General features: G+C 42.6%; 1 protein-coding gene across 14 annotated transcripts in view; it reads left to right on the top strand.

Annotated features, from left to right (window-relative positions):
- The window catches only part of MEGF11 (multiple EGF like domains 11), a 256970-nt gene that overhangs the window by 129148 nt on the left and 110764 nt on the right, over positions 1-17058 (top strand). For 11 of the 14 annotated variants that reach the window (XR_006017856.1, XM_042039041.1, XM_042039040.1 and 8 more), the window contains exon 7: positions 6992-7066. The exons of the other annotated variants lie outside the window; for them this stretch is intronic. Coding sequence is in view for 10 of the 11 variants with exons in the window: in XM_042039041.1 (XP_041894975.1) it covers positions 6992-7066 (75 nt within the window). In the remaining variant the exon portion in view is untranslated. The remainder of the gene's footprint in view (positions 1-6991; positions 7067-17058) is intronic. 14 annotated transcript variants of the gene reach the window in all.

Below are 17058 nucleotides of genomic sequence, written 5' to 3'. Positions count from 1 at the left end.
CAATGATTAATGGGCATGTTCAGATTTATTTTTATGGACTCTTGGGGTCCTTAGGTGTTTAGCACCAGTTTACACAAAATTATGGACACTTACATAGTGCTGTTTTCTAAGAGAATTTCTTGATTATAACTAGTTTGGAACCAAGCAGAAAACAAAAAGAGCATCTAGAACATCAAAAGGAAAGAAACAATATTGCCAGAAGGAGTTAGAATAATGCAAAAGTTTACAGAGAGCTCAGCATGGGTAAGAGTGGGAGCTACCTCCAGCCACCAAATATTGGGCAATTAGTTACCTCAACTTTGGTTTGGAAGGCTTTGGAAAATAAATGATTCTTTGTTACGTTTCTGGTTTTGCTCCTTCACCTATGGATGTTTTTAATTATGCAAATGTGTGCCTTAATGCAACTGTGCCTTTTGTGTAGACAAATATTGGTGATATTTGTGAGTGCTTTGGATGCCCAGGGTAAAGGCTGACTTTTGAGACACATGTGAGGCTGCCACAGGATTAAAGAAATGTAATTTATAAATGCATTCATTTGATTGGTGAAACATCTGAGTTTCCATTGCAGCCTCCTGTAGTCCATATGAGTTTGTATCTGCACACTGAGGATTTGAGGATCTTTAGCATAAGCAAAGACTTTGTAATAATGGCTTCCCCATCTCTCCTTCCTTCTGACACTGTGCACATCCTTTATATCCAATGGGAAAAACTGATCTCCTGCAGAGACTTTGGAAGCCACAAAAGAGGCTCCTCTTCCTCTCCTGAGCCTCACCAGAGACCAGGTGGCCGTAATGTGGCTATTGGAGGTTTCATTCATATTTTCTACAGTTCCTCTTTTTGCTGCAACAAAGGACTTTCTTTAACTAGGCCACCCATTAATGATCAGATACTTTTATCCTTTCTTGCCAGACACAAACTCTTTTCTCCTATCCATAATATTCTTTGCCTGTTTCTGCTTCATAATCAATGTAGGCAGTTTTATTAGTTTCAGGATCTAATTTAACATCAAAAGAATCAGACCACCTCTCTGGTGTGTGAATGACTGGCAGACCTGATTCAGAGAAGACATGAGACACATTTAGTGTTTTATAGAACTAGGTTTTCTGTCTGCCAGCACTGCTGCCTTAAATGCAGGGAGAGGTAAGGGAAACCATGGTGGGTACAAAAGCAGCAGTAAAGAGTTTTTTGTGCCAGATCCCCAAAGTGTGCCTGTAAAAATATTTCCTAAGGCAGCTCTCCATCACTGCTCGTGTTAAACCTTTTAAGTCCATGTGTAATCTGGTAAATCTTATTCATCCAGATAGATGGATTTGAATGAGAACTCACCCTGGGAGGAAAGACTGGCCTGGAGAAGATAACAGTTCTTATTTGTCATCCTCTGTTATTGTAACCATATTACAGGGGATAATGAAGTGCAAGGGACAGCAATTAGTCGGTGGCAGCACAAATGATAAGCACAGCACCAGGACTTTCATATACTGTGGTGTGCAATGCAGCCTATTGATTTAACAGCAGCTTTTCTCCCTTTCACTCTCCAGTAAAAAACAGCACTGAGATTTATGTGAGCAGGACTGCTTTGGAATACAGATCAGGCTGGAGAAATGCTGGTGTGAATCTTTGGATGCTCACAGTTTAAAAAACCCCAGCCTAGGTTAATTCATAAAGTGCTTTCCAAACAGGCTGGATGCCGTGTGGTCCTCAATAGGGCTCCTTGGCTTTGTTCCTCACACCTGACTGCCAATTAATCTGCCTTTTAACTGTGCCTGCATGGAGCCCACATGCTTGGAGCCACCAGCAATGTGTCTCTCTCCAGGCCTCACCAAACTGGGTCACCCTTCAGCTATTGGTTAGTGGTAAATTATTCCCTTTGAGATTCCCAAGCCACTCCGTGGGGCTTATTGTCATGTTCTGGCACTGAGATTTTAGAACAGATTATGGGCAATCTGTCAGTTCAGGCTGTTGAAGGAGAGATGAAAAATCAGACACGTGTTGCTCTCACACACTGAGAAATTCGAACAAAGACAACAGAAAAACTATTTTTCTTCATTTATTATTCCATTATGATTTCCTATTACAATATGGCAAGTAAACCATGAAGTGCACCTTGAATAAAGGGCTCTAATGATGTATGGCACTTGGCATTATCAGAATGTTTGTGTGGATCTCAATGGAGAATAATTTCAGGTGTCTTGAGTTGGTTTTGATGTTCAGCAGCTTCTACAGATCCCAAAAATCACCTTTGTTTGGATCTAAGAACACACTTCACTTGTCAGGGTTGAGGCCAATCGGCTACAGGGTGATGATGCATTTAGATTAGTTTGTAATTAATGTTTCCTGGTACAATTTTAAACTTGAAAACGAGAATCCAGAAGAATTTACTGTTGATCTTGGAGGGGATTTTAAGTTCAGTTGAAATCATGGCCTTTGAATACAACTAGGCCACAAACATTGTAGGAATTCTTGTATGGACTTCCAGAAGTGTCCAAGGCCAGGTTGCACGGGGCTTGGAGCAACCTGGTCTAGTGGAAGGTGGAATGAGATGGTCTTGAAGGTCCCTTCCCATCCAAAGCATTCTCTATTCCTCACTCTCTAATGTTGAATTATGTTACATAATGAGTTGCAGGCTCTGCCTTGAGTAGGGTGTGGCTTTTTTTGGCTTTGTCTCTGATAAATAATCATCTGCCAGTGAACATGTTTAATATTTTCACCTAATATTGTAGGTTAAAAAGAGAATTGCGTTGGAAATTTCATTCTGATAAACAAGCAGTGAGATGATAAATGCCACGAAAAACAGCTCCAGTCACTGCAATGCTTAATGTTTTCTAGTCTTGGTTTTACATCAGCTTCCAATTACAGCTACAAAGGCAGAACCCCAATGTTGATGTAATTAGAAGACCTATAAGCAAATTAAGAATTGAACACATATTTCAGAGCCTAGAATAAACAATCCTAATAACCTTTTTAGCCATTAAAGAGGCATCTTTTTTTGTTCTAAATAAAGGACGCCATTCTGGCAATGGCTGAACAAGAATGAGGAAGTTGTGGGGAGTTTGAGTTGGTGGGAGGATTTACTGTGAGGCAAGAATTCCCTCCCAGCCCTGGCCCTGGTTTAGATGGTTTCTCGTGCTGTCTGTTGGCCAGGGCAGTCACTGGATGCATCCTCAGCTCTTGGATAAAAGCAGAAAACAGCCCCATGGATGCTGCACCCCCTGTGCCCTCAGGCAAGTTGCAGGAGTAATGATCCAAAAGGGTTTAGGAGTTTTATTGCAGCAGGGAGGCAGCAGGGGTCAAACCTGCACCAGAAAACCTATAACTAAGTCTGTAATTCTTTTATGGGGAAAGCTGCAGGGATTTCTGCTTGATTAAGGATTGCATGATTGAGGCCAGTGACATTAACAGGCACAATGTCCCCTCTGCATCTAAAATAGTGATCAAACTGACAGGAAAAGCCATGTGATAGCAAAATCCCAACGCTTTCTTGCTGGTAAGAGTGGCTGCAAGCTTCCCATGCTTCCCAGGCCTATAAATGGGATTTGTTTCTCTGGATTTTTTTCTGCTATTAAAAGCAGTTTTTGGAACTTCCCTGTTGTATTTAATGCATATCTTTTGCCTCTCCAGGCTCTGCACCCCCCCAGTTTTGTTTTGAGGCTACATGATCAATAAATGTCACTGCTGAAATGCTTTGCCAGTTCAGGTACCAGAAATGAAAATAGAAGCTCCAGCTCTCTTTACTGGTCATGACAAATTGATTCTTTTTGGTCTACCTTGCATTTCTCTCACTTCATGTGTTTGAAGAGAGGGGGATTTCTCACAGCACCTGCTCCTGGGCCAGGCTGAATTACAAGACCCTTGAAAGATTTGTTATTTGTCATAGGTTAGCAAGCATAGTCCCGGAAGGGACGTCCTTGCTAAGGGGTGCTTACAGTTTCCTCTGGGAACTGATAGAACCTATCAGCTGGCCAGTTTGAATATGGACAATTCTCTAAGCCACTTAAAGTTGTGATCACCTCTGTGATCCACATTTAAGAATAGGCAAACTCCCCCTCCAAGCTCTCTCTCGTTTCCGGCGCTGGGACAGGTGGCTGCAGGCCCCGTGTGGGGGCCAGCGGGCCCGGCCAGGCCCTGCCTGGGCCAGGCCGGGCCGGGCCACGGCCATCCTGGAGCCATGGACCTGTTCCAGCCGTGGAACCCCCCCCACTGCCTTGCCGTGGGCAGCCGGAGCGGCTCGGCTCTCCCCCCTCTCCACTGCGATAAGAAAAATTCAACATTCCAGCTGCAAAGCTGCAAGGCCGAGGTGAGATTAACCCTTTTATTGCTGTGAAGAGCTGAAAACCTGAGGGAAGAGAGAGAGGAGATGCTTAAAGCTGAAATTCTGTTGTGAAGCTATGATATATCAGAGTATCCTGTTGTAATTTCATGAAGATATGGGGGGTGGAGTGTTCAACTCGTGAGCAAAAGCACCTGCGCTGAGATAGGCAGATGCTGACGCAGCTGTAATTTCATGAGAAGTTTGGACAGGGAGAGATGAACCAGATGAGGACTTTTGCTCCAAACGGGAAAGGAGAAAACCTCAGTCCGTAGAGATGAACCAGATGAGGACTTTTGCTCCAAATGGGAAAGGAGAAAACCTCAGTTCCTAGAGATGCTCCCAGAGATAGTCCTAACGATGAAGATGATGAAGACCCTTTGATCCCAGGGAAGGAGAAGGACCTCTGTTTTTGTTTCTGAACGGCTCAACCTTAAAATTGTACCCCAAAAAAAACTTCAAGAGTGGACCCTCGAAGGCAGTTGCGGGAAAAGCTGCAAGTCGGGGGAAAGGACTCACACGCAGGCAGAGAGACTCCTCTTCCTAAATGGACTGAACGATATTTGGAAGTGGGCGGCTGTCTCGTTGTGATAATGTTTTCATAGCATGAGCAAGAAGAGACTTCTCTTTCTAAATGGACTGAACAAGGTTATTATGGAAGTGGTAAACAGACTGAACATCTTAAGGGTTGTCTTTTCACATTGTCAGTGGGAGAAGGGAGGAAGGTGGGGGGAGGAGGAGAGTTCTGAAGGTGGTATAATTTTTTTTCCTTCTTCTTTTAGGTCTGTTAATAAACTTCTTTATATTCTTTCAAGTTTGGTGCCTGTTTTGCATTTCTCCTAACTCTTATCTCACAGCAGATAAACAGTAATGAGTATTTTGGACCAAACCACTACATTATTAAATTTGTCTTGTGCTCATGTAAAATGGGAACTGGTGGGATTCTTCTAATTTGAAACCATTTGTGTTTTGGTAATTAGAAATAGTAGAACAGGGACTGTCCATGCAGAATGAACGTGCATTTGTAATTACAATTTGTCCAGGAGTACTCAGGGCTGTGCAATTAGGGAGGAATTATGTTCTTAAAGGACCACTTGGGCACTTTATGGCCAAATAAAAACGTAACTATTCATAAGTACAGGTGCATATATGTTTGCTTAAAAAGAAACAACAAACAATTATTAGATCCCCAGTGGAACCATTTATTCCCTTCCCCAGGAAATAAAAGGACTGACTTGTGCTGAAGGAAGAATTTTTGTCCTTGCTGCACGAAACCTTACCAGGATTGTTTTCCAATTACTGTTTTGAGCAACAGCACAGGTTCAGGAATGGATTAATCTGAAACTTTACTTGTAGCTCCCTAAAATACATCCACAGTTTACTCTATTTTGCAGCCAGTTTTGCTGAGACACAGAAGTGCAGAGACCTTTGCCACTTGGTTTAGCTTTTTTCCCCCCAAAAGTCCATTAACAAACACTTACTGTTCTTAAGAGTTTGTGACATATATGAAATGTAGAACTTATATTTTGTCAGAGTCAGTTAATGAACTGAGTGTACATTGCTGTCTGCTGGAATCTGTCCCTGAGATTTCCAATTCCTTTCGCTTAATTTCTGCATTCTGGAAGTTTTAAAACTGTCAGAAAAGATGTTTTACCAGTCTTCACATTACGGCAGGAGCTGACCCCTACTTTCATTAAGGGGTGGAAATGGACGTCAGTTGGAATTTTTTTTCCCTCAGATCCTGTAGGAGGAGGTATGGGTGAGCAAAAGCTACCGCTGCAAAAAAAGAGAGCAGGTAAAATATATACCCACTGGAAAAAAATTAGAAGAGTTTTAGTCATCTATGCAGAACACATACAACACCTAATTAAATCAGGTTTAATTGAAATTAAAATAAACGGCCTGAATTAAGGAATGCAGCTTGTGAGGAACATTCAGCTCCCATTGTGCAGGCAGACTTTACATGAGGCATTTTTGATAAGACATTTTGGGGAGCAGAAGCTGTCACTGCGTGTTTGTACCATGAAGAAGGGCAGAGGACAGGACAGAGGTCTCCGCTCTGGCACCTGGACGTGTCCCAGCTCCTCTGCATCCCTGCTGGGTGACCTTTGGCAAGTCACATCTCATTTCTGACAGTCTCTGAAAGCATTTTGTAGTCTCCTCAGGAGTAGCAATATTTAGGAACAAAGCATTATTGTCCCAGTAATGTGTGATTTGCATGCTGCTTTATTCCACAGGATGGGGCTTAAACAAAATTTATGGGAAATGCTGTTTTGTGCTGGATCTCTGCACAGGAGTGAATCTTACCCAAGATCAATAGAGTCATTCCCCAGTCCTGTGGGTTTTATGAGTGCCACAGAATAAAGGAATCAGGTCCTTCCCCAACAAAAGCACTATGCCTCTGCACAATTGCTAAGCTTGGGAATTGGATAAAAACTAAATTCTGTTTTTCCAGTGTTTTCCGCTTCTTTGTAACCATTAATGAAATTACAGCCCTGCTAATAACAAGGTGGCATCCTGGCCATGGTAAAGGTATGTGGGAATTGTCAGCACATGCAAGTTTGAGTGAAAAAGGTGCAAGTCCTCACCTGTCGTTGTCCTGCTGACTTCATCAAGGTTATACAGTGTTTTCAGGAATGCACGGGAAGTGGTATTTTTCAAGTTATTATTTTGATTTTCCATAAGATTTGGCCACCTCTGATGGGCTGGGGGAGTCCAGCACCACTTCGGCAGAGACTGGTGGGAACAGCAACTACAACAGTGAGTGGTTTCCAACAAATCCAATGGCTCATGTAGGGTGGTGGGATCTGAGGGAGCTGCTTCCAGCCTGTCCCTGTGTATGGTTTCTCTCTTGAATGGCACATAATCCTTTGGACCCCAAACCTGAGGGATGCTGAGCCAGAAACTCAAGGGAATGAAGTAGTTTCATACAGTGTTTCAGTTATACTGGGTTGGATTTTTAAACTCATCCCAAACCTGTGCTTTAGGCAGCTGGATGGATGCAATTTATAGTTCCATGTCCTTAAATGCTGCGCATTGCGCCGCAGGTCTGCCTGGTGCTCACCTGGGCTATTTGGCACTTCCAAAACACTCACTGGAGACATGAAAATCCTTCTGCTTCTCCCTTAATGTGGTATTCCTGAGGTTAAAGAGATGTTCAAGCCTCTTCTGATCACTAAAGAGCTTGTGGAGTTTCACATAAACCAGATCTAGGTCAGTATGTCCTGGCCACATTTCAACCTGGGTAAACTACAGGGCACAGGATTGGATGTTCTCACTCATTTTCTGCTTCATCCCATTCATTCTGATGTTATCAGTAACACTCTGAGGACCAAATCTTCTGGTATCAGCTGCCTATGGTGGAATTGCATCCACTTCTACCCAAAACCAATTTGATCTCACTTCCTTATGCAAAACCTCTATTGAGAGCTCTCAATGCAGGCAAGGAAAAGAGAACCTCGACTGTGTCAGTATTTGCTCCTGTAATATATTTTGGGATGTGTGTGGGTTTATTTACAAAGCACGTGTAGTTAAATGTCATTGAAAAATATAATTAAAAATCAATTAAGAGACCATTTTAAAAATAAGAGGTTGTAAAAATGGAATTTACAATAATAACCAGACTAAGCATTTGGCATTTACATGTCTGCACCAAACAGCAATTCCCTTGTTAGTTGTGCTTGAGTGACAAGGTACTCACTTATCTCCTGGATATAAATTCCAATATTCTTGTTATTGCTAGGAAAAATAAATACCTGCATAAAGACTTCTTGCATTGCCAAGTAACACCAACTGATTAAATTCAGACAATTGTTTTTTTGTTCTTGTCTGGGCCCAGTGCCAAAATTATCCCATTGTATGAACGGCCGGATTTTGCACTCAGCTTATGCTTAGTTAATGCAAGGTAAATACTGTGCTACCAATACAAATCTAAGCACAGAGAGACATTCTGAAATGTTTTAATTTCCTAAATAAAACCTGAACATGCAGAACACATAGAAGCAAAAATGGAGGAGTATTTAGCCTATAACACAACATGATGGTGAAGGCAATTGCTGTGACTAGACCTCTCTAAAGGGGTGGACATGAGCTGTCCTTGGACCCTGTGAGGTACAGAAGTCCCTGTGATACATTTTGGCTTTCAGAACAATAACTGTCAATGTCTCCAAAAAGCCATTGGGGTGCCTATATGTACCTGTGGAATTCATGCCCACACACTCTGGATCTGGCTTTAAATGGTAGGAATTCAAGGACTGTCTTGCTGTGGGATCAAATATCCCAGATTTATAACCAAGCCTGAAGTCTTTTTCTTTGTTAATACTCATCCCCTTCCTCTTCCGTCTTCCTTGTGAACAGTTCGGGGTATTCCTGAAGTTCTTGTAAAAGAAACTGAGATTAAATATATATAAAGCATTTTAAACACCATGAGCCCATAAAAAATGCTGGAATCAGTGATGATGTCTATCTGTGATGGTTCCATGTTGAAGGGGATGGGGCAGGGTTACCCTCTGAAAGTTCTCTGCCTGTGCCTGTGTCCGCATCCCTTCTCTTCCTGGAAATTCTGAAGTGAGTGATTGGCTCTTCCCGAGCTTTGGAGTCAGCCTGGAGAGCAGGAATTCATGGCAGAGAGCAATGTGCCTCTTCCTGGGGGGGCTGGAAGGTCAGTGGTAGTTGCTTCATTGGGCCATTTCTCTCAGGTGATGGATTAAAGTGATCTATGAAGCATCCTGCACCCTCCTGTTTGATTCCGTGCTGATTGGGTTCTCTCCTGTGCCTGGCTTTGGTTTCCACAATTTAGCTCTCATTCCTTGTTACATGCACAGACCAAAAAGAATCAAAGCCTCTTGAAAATCTGACATTGCAGCCCTTTAGGATTTGGATGATATGGAGAGTCTGTTTCCCCTATTTATGACTAATCAGGGGTCTCATATGTGCCACCCTGTGCTCTCATCAGTTCAAGATGCAGAAATCAGCTCCTTTCTTTCTACCATTGCATCCTTCTTTGTCTCTGAAGATCACCATTAAAATCTTACTGTAATACTCAATCTGCATTTTTCCCAGTTTTCAGATCCATGGATACACTGCAATAACACACTTACATTTGTTTTATGCAGAGAGCATACTGCAAGTGTTTCATTCCATTAAGGATTTCTTCCCTCATTTTTTGGCCCCACGTTCAGCCCATTCGCAGGGGTCGTTGCCTGTGCCATCCCTGCACCCCTCCAAGCAGGCAGCACCCTGGTGTATCCCTCTCCAGATATCTTCCCTCTGATCCAGGCGATTTGTGCTCAGACTTGGAGGGAATATGGGTTTTTTGTGTTCACATATGAACATCTGCTTTAAATTCCCAAGCCAAGAAAGACAAGAAGCAAATTAAACTATTTGTTCTTCTTTCTCTCTCTTTAATATCAAAGTCATTCCTTACATGCTCCTTAAGCTTCCACTTTTGATCAGGAGATATTAAAAATGGATCTAAACAACTCACATCTTAATCATATTCCTTTGTGAGCTGGGTAAGAGTGAAGGGAGCAGGGGAGAGAAGCCAAAGCTGCTTTGCTGCTCATGCTCAGTATCCAACCAGTATTCAACACTTAATTCCCTGCCCTGCCCTGGGAGCAGAGGGGAATCCCTGTCCCTCCTGAGCTGCCCAGTGCAGAGCACGAGGCCTCTGGAACATCCTGCAGCTTGAAATCAATCTCTGCCTGCGCTGGAGCAGCCTGGGAACAATTCCCTGCTGCTCTCTAATTTTTGCTGGAGATGTGGAAAAGGGAGTTTCGAGGATGATTCAGACATTCCTTCTTCCCCCTGGGCTTTCTTGCTATGCCAGCCCAGAAGCCAAGTCACTCTTCTGGGTGCCTCGGTTGCAAGTTCTCAAAAATCTCTTTTAGAAAATTCTATAAAATATCTTTTAGGAAAAACCAAAGAGAAACTTGCATGTTTTCACAATCCTGCAGAGATTTTGGAAAAGATGTCCTTCACTTCAGGAGGAAAACCAATATGTTATGGTGCTATTTGGATTCAATCAGTGAAAAAATCAAAAGATAATAAAATAAGGTTTAGCATTTCACAAGAAATTGTTCATTCTACACAAACCTGATTTCATTCTGTGATGAGATCACAGATTTAGTTGCAAGTTCTATTAGAGTAGCTGTGCAAATAAAATAAATTTTTGTGACATGTTTGATTCAGTACTGCAGGATATTCTGATTAAAAAATCAGCACTATACAATTATCAACAACATGCATTAATAATTGAATACAAACTAAATGGCAGATCTCAAAAAGCAGCTGTCAATGTGGAATAAACATAAAATGTATTTCTGGTGGGTTTCTGCTATTCCACTTACTCCTATCAATATTTACATTACTGATCTAGGAGTAAATATGGAATCACTGCAGCAAAAATTTGTGAATGACAGAAGAACTGGCAGAGTGGTGGGTGCTGATGGGCACAGAGTGTTCATACAGAGCCATCTAAACCAGCTGACAAATTATTTTAGCATTTCTAGAGGAAGGTTGAAATTTGTCTCCATATTATTGGCAGCCCTGCCCATGGTAGGGGGGTTGGAATGAGAAGATGTTTAAGGTCCCTATGAACCCAAACCATTCTGTCCTTTCCAGCCCAAGGCTTTCTATAATTTCTGGGATTCTCTTATTCCCTACAAGGAGTTGTGCTTGTTTTTGTAGGCAGTGAAGGCTCTGGGGACTGAAAGATCCACATGTCAGGCAGGAGATGACAGAGTTTGCCAAGCAAAGGGATCCAAGGAAATGGGAGCTTTGTCCTTGGGCCAGGTGATTTTCTGCTCCTGAGGTTAACTGACACAGCCTGAGCCCTGCCCATGTCTCTGAAATCCAGTGCCCCCCACACTCCAGGCTGTGCCCAGTCTCCTGCTGGGATGAGCCCTGTGTGACACCAGAGTGCTTGGGGCAGTCCCAGGCTGACCCTGGCCCCGTTCCCCGGGAGTTTTCCCACTGTAGCTGGAACTAATGAGGCCGAGGAGGCAGGAGGAGGGATGATGAGAGCAGCACTCCACACACCTGCTGTCTCCCTGCTGCCAAGAGCCTCTGCTGCTGCAGCAGAGCAGATTTCTGAGGAGAGAAGAGAGGTAGAAAAAATGTGATCCCTTTTCTGCTGATGAGGTATCTCACAGGTGAGAGGGCAGCATGAGGGGAGACTCAAATGCTTGAAGACCCCAGAAGTGCAGAAAGGAGCCCTGGATGATTTCCAGAAAAAAAAAGAATTGGCACCTCATTTCCATGTATCTGAATTCAGTTCAGTGTTTCGGTTTTAACAGAGTCAGCTTAGGTCAGTGGGAAGATTTTGATTTATTTAGTGAGGTTTATAATGGGCTTTGCAACCCTGCTTGCCACAAACCCTTCCTTCTCCCTGTGGCTTAAGGACACTGAGGAATGGAGACCATCATCCTTCAGGGAGACACAATTCTGAGGATTTTTTATACTTCTCCTTGTGCCAGCTCAAACTTCATGGATAAGTTAAGAGCTGCTCTTCCTTGTGCTCTCAGTTGGCCATCTATCGCTTACACTAAAAACCCTTGGAACAGGAATATTACAAAGGTTTGGGAAAGATCTCACCATGCCCTTAAAGGGGTGTGAGGTTTAGTGGGCTGGAGGGGTTTTCAGCAGGCAGCTATAGAAATGGCTTTGCTTTATGGACTTCACACTCTATAAAAAGGCAACTTGCTACGAACAGTCTTAATTAGAGTGCTCTGGACTATTAAGAGGGATGTGGGAGCTTTGTCCAAGCCAGGCAGAAATCAGCCAGTGTGAATCTTACCTAGGATGCAGTTTTGGGAATAAAGTCTCTCTATTTGGACATTGTATCCAAAAAACATCTATTTGCAGTAAAGTATCAAAACAAGACATTTCAAGTCTCACGCATGGCTCCTACCTTTTCAGAATAGTGCAGATCTGGGAGCCTTTGAGCTCCCACAGGAGCTCAAATATCAAATAATGATATTTACGGTCATTTGTAAAGCCATTCCCTTGGATGTGTGACAGGAATGAGCCTCACATCTCTTACAGCACAAACTTCCTAAGTGAGGAACGAAGGAAGTTCACATCTTCTCGTGATTTATACACTGATTTCTGATTCCAGAGTCACATTGCTGTAGCTTGCAAGCCAGGGCATCATGACAGCAGTTCAGGCCTCCTCTTTCTGAGGACTCTGTGGGCACCTAATGAATTCACTGTGAATTTCCCGCTGTCTGTTTAAGTTTTGACCCTATATGGCAAGATTAGTCTTTGTCTCTTCTTCTACTGAGGGAGCTTAAAGCAAAGTTCCCCTGACTACTGAGGACTAAAATAGCTGAACAGGGTAAAGAAACCTTCCTCAGTGAGCTCTCTGACATCCATCCCCTCTTCACAGGTACTCTGCAGGTCAATAAAACCTCCATGAACCCAGAAACCAACCTGCCAGACAGCTTCATCCTTACATCACCTACATCCCACATTGCCTTTTGGTTTTTGATTGCTGTGGTTCCAGTCAGTCTCTCTCTAATAGGCAGACATGAAGTTGTCATCTAGAAAAAGAGGGGTTAGGGGGAAAATCTGCATCTTCGAGTCACACAAACCCATCCAAATCTTTCCAAGCTCATCCACTTCCAGTGTTAATGAGCTGCTGTGTGACACCTCACTGGCACTGTACAACATCCCATAATATGAGGAGAACAACCTCCTTCAGCCCAGGAAAGGCCCCTGGGACCAGGCAGATAGGACCTGCTCAGCCTGTGAACCACAGCAGGACTGCAGAGGCTGCAGTTCCACCTTGCCTTGTAATATTGTAAGATTTACTTTCAGATCTTACCAGCAATTCACTGTGGGCTGTTCTCTGCTGAGCAAAATTCATCCATCAATCTCCTGGTATGGCCACATTCCAGCCTACACCGAGGTGACAGTTCACTTGTGCTAATGATCAGCCTCACATCCACATCCGCATTCCCCCTTGGTCTGATTCTTCTTCTCTTATGATAATTTAATTGATTGAGCACACTGGCTTCTAGTCAAGAAGCTCTTCTCAGCTTAACTCTCGGTTTAAAAAAATCACTGCTCAACATCTCTATAATTAGAGTTGGTTGCTAAACCCTGTATCCAGGTGATTACTGGTATATGAGAGGGACATATCTTGAACTGATCAAATCAGGAATTTAAGCAAAATGCCCTTGATCCATGTTTCACAATTCATTAATATCTTCTACTTTGGGTATTTTTCCCCTTTTTTGGTGTTAAATATAGCTGGGTTAGGAAGGTTCATGTAGAATCAGGACAGTTAGGGGTAATTTTTTATTCATAACCCTGTTATTGTTTGGGGAAGCTCAGTAGGGTTCATTAATATTGCATTTCCAATGAAAAGGCACTCAAAAGCCAAACAGTTCAATTATATTCTGAGGCTGCAATGCGATATAAAAATGAGCAGTGCAGTGATGCTGTCGTGGTTTAAACCAACTGCTCCTGTCCGTAGTCAACAGCACCACTCTCCCCTTCATTCCACAGGGCAGCTGCTCCACAGTACAAACCAAATCCAAATGACTTTTTTTGAGGGGTTCATCTGGGGTTTTGTACTTGAGTCAGGTTCACTGAGAGGCTCAAGAAACAAAAGAAATCCTGAGAGTGACAGAGTCTGAATGATCCTATGTGCTGACCCTACTTCTATAAAGGTGCTTAACTGCAGGAAAGTTCCCACTGCAGGGATGGAACTGCAGCCGCTGAAGTGGGGGAGGATGTGCCAAACTCCCTGTTCTGCTTTGCATTTGCTTAATCCAGTAGGAACATCCAGAATGTGATAATCTGCATCCAGAATATGATAATCTGCATCCAGAACTACACAGAATTATGAATTATCCCCTTCCAAATCTGACTGTTCCCCTTCAGCCTGGAGAGGAGAAGGTTCTGGGGAGATGCCATTGCAGCCTTAAAGAGGGTTATAAAAAATAGGGAAAGTCAGTTTTTACACAGACAGATGGTGATAGGACAAGGGAGAATAGTTTTAAACTAAAAATAAAAGAGATTTAGATCAGGTGTTAAGAAGGAATTGTTCCCTGTGAAGGTGGTGAGGCCCTGGCACAGGGTGCCCAGAGAATATGTTGCTGCCCCTGGATCCCTGAAGTGTCCAAGGCCAGGTTGGACACTGGGGTTTGGAGCACCATGGGACAGTGGAAGGTGTCCCTGCCCATGGCAGGGGGTGGAAAAAGATGAGCTTTAAGGTCCCTTCCAACCCAAGCCATTTGTGATTCTGTGAGTATCCCCTACTTCTCTGAAAGAGAGTGAGAACTTGTGATTGATTCCAGTGAAAGTGAGATCATGCTTTATATGCAGAGGCCTCTGATTTTCATGATGCAATGGATCTGGTTGCTAGAAATGATGATATATAAAAATTTAATGTTTTGGAAGTTTTATTATTTTTCCTTATAGGAAACACTGACGTAAAATTTGATTTTTCTGGATTTATGGCTTGATCACTCACCCTATTAAGGTAATGATTCCACTCTCTGACCTTGTAGGGCACCAGCTATGAAATTTGAGATGATGTCCCAAATATTTTTGCAATACAACTCTTGGCTAGTGCATGACAGGCTATTGACTGAAATACTGTCAATGCACAAATGAGATTATAACCAGAGAAGGTCTTGATTGCTTTGGTCTGTTATTCAATACCCTCCTCTCTTATAAGCAGCTGCTTGGCATTTTTTTCAGGCTAACGTAGACCTTCCTTCCCTGACAAATGACACATTACTTGATTGTATAGACAGAAGTCTTTGCTGCAGTTTTTTTATCTTCAGAAGTCTTATCTCTAACAGGACTCTTGCACTTGATGTTTGCACTGCTCGAGTCCTGTGCTCTGTAAGAGAGTCTGATCTGACCGTGATGGAAAGAGCAGGAGCAGCCTCACATCCTGCTGGGGCAGTGTTCCAAGGCTGGAGAGGGAAAGGATGGCTGGAGATCTCAGCTTTCATTTCATTTAAATGAGCAGAATTGCTTTACTTCCCCCCTAGGTATAACAATTATTAAGAATTTATATTGCTATTCATGCTGTATAATAATGAACAGAAACTGGGTTTGCACTCTTAACCTTTGCTGTTAGGTCGAAATAGAGAAGCAGCAACAGTGACTCTTATGAGACCAGATATATCTGCACCATCACACTCACTGCCTCCTTTTACAATTTGGGAGACAGTGAGTTTGTGCTGTATCATCTTCAGATGTCCCCACTGTGCAAAATGACTAGTTAATGCATTTTTTACTTTCTTCCATATGTTTCCAAAATAAATCTATTCATCACTTAAACCGACCCACCCAGCATTCCTCATGTATTCTGATTTTTCAGTTAAATATTGTTTGTATTTAAATATAAATATTGCTCAAAATGTAGCATTAATATTTTGCCTACTGAAATGCAGTTCTGTATCTTATTAAGATTTAAACAGCCATTATGTACATTAAAGTTTTTTTGTTGTAGTTTGCAAGGTGCTATAATAATAATTACCCGAGTGCATCAATCATTTTTCATTGCCTCATTTGTATCACGGGGATAAGTAGCTCCAATTAAAATCCCATTTTACATAAATAGATATGGTTTGACTCAAACCACAGTCTGTTTCCACTTCTGAAATGCTGGCTATAGGATATCTTTTTCATTATTCAAAGTGTATGATGTGTACTGCTTATCTTTTTGTGCTTAAAAAGACATAAGTCTGCAGGCAGACATGCCTTAGTGCAGGTTTGGCAGGGAACAAATAGCTGTTACTGTAATTATCTATCAATTTTACTGTTCCAAATATTTTAGTCAAAAAGCTAACTAGTATAATCTCGTGTTTATTCCTGACACATTATAGTTGGAGTAAGCAGAACTGAAAATGTTAAATATGAATTAACAGCTTCAGGAAAAATTGTAATTTTTCTATTACTTGTGATTTCCCCTCCACCACAGCAGCTTTTCTGTTAAATGTGCTCGTATTGTCAGGTATTGTGGAAAACCAAACGAGGGGAAACTTGGGGAATTATCTTCTGCTCCACTGTGATTAACTCTGCAAGGAAACAAATCAGACTTTCCCTTTCACACCTCTCACAGGGGCTGGTTCTAATCCCAGGCTACACCTCAGGTAAAGGAATGCTTTGCTCTCTGCTCCCTCTGGCAATGGTGGGATGTCTCTGCCTTCCCAGACTGAGATAGTACCATCCACCTTGGATTTTCTTCTCCCCTCCATACTGGTGTTTGGCCCAGCCTTCAGATCTCATCATTTTTCCTTCCACACCTGGGAACATCTTGGTTCCAGAGGGTCAGTTCAAATCCACCTTTTGTTGCAAAGACTTTGTACACTTTGAAAGTCGGAGTGTTCAAATTGCAAATGGCTCAAAATTCTCGGTGCTGCTCCAAGGGGCTTTTAATATAATTTCTGCAGAATTTGGAACTCGATGAGCAGAAAATTGCAGGAATCTCAATGACTCCAGCAAAAGGGCTCAACAGTAGTTTGGGTCACGCTGCACCTTCTCTGTAAATTGCCTTTCCTTTCTCAGCCCAGTGCTCTGCTTCTGGAGAAGCTGGGGACGGCAGTGACATTTGAGAGAGCTCAGGCTGTACCAGGTGTCAATGGCATGGACATTCTACAGCCTCTGGGAGCACTGTCAGAGGGAAGCTATGGAGAAAAAATAGGGAAAAAACTGAAACAAGATTGGAAATTCAAACTGAGAGAAGGTTTAGATCAGATATTAGGAGGAAGTTGTTCCGTGGGAGAGTG

The sequence above is a fragment of the Corvus kubaryi genome, unplaced genomic scaffold (assembly GCF_017639235.1).
Source record: "Corvus kubaryi isolate FWS band 111438036 unplaced genomic scaffold, C.kubaryi_AGA036_p1.0 37394, whole genome shotgun sequence".
In the NCBI taxonomy this organism is placed as follows: Eukaryota; Metazoa; Chordata; class Aves; order Passeriformes; family Corvidae; genus Corvus; species Corvus kubaryi.
This window is presented reverse-complemented; position numbering and strand designations above follow the sequence as displayed.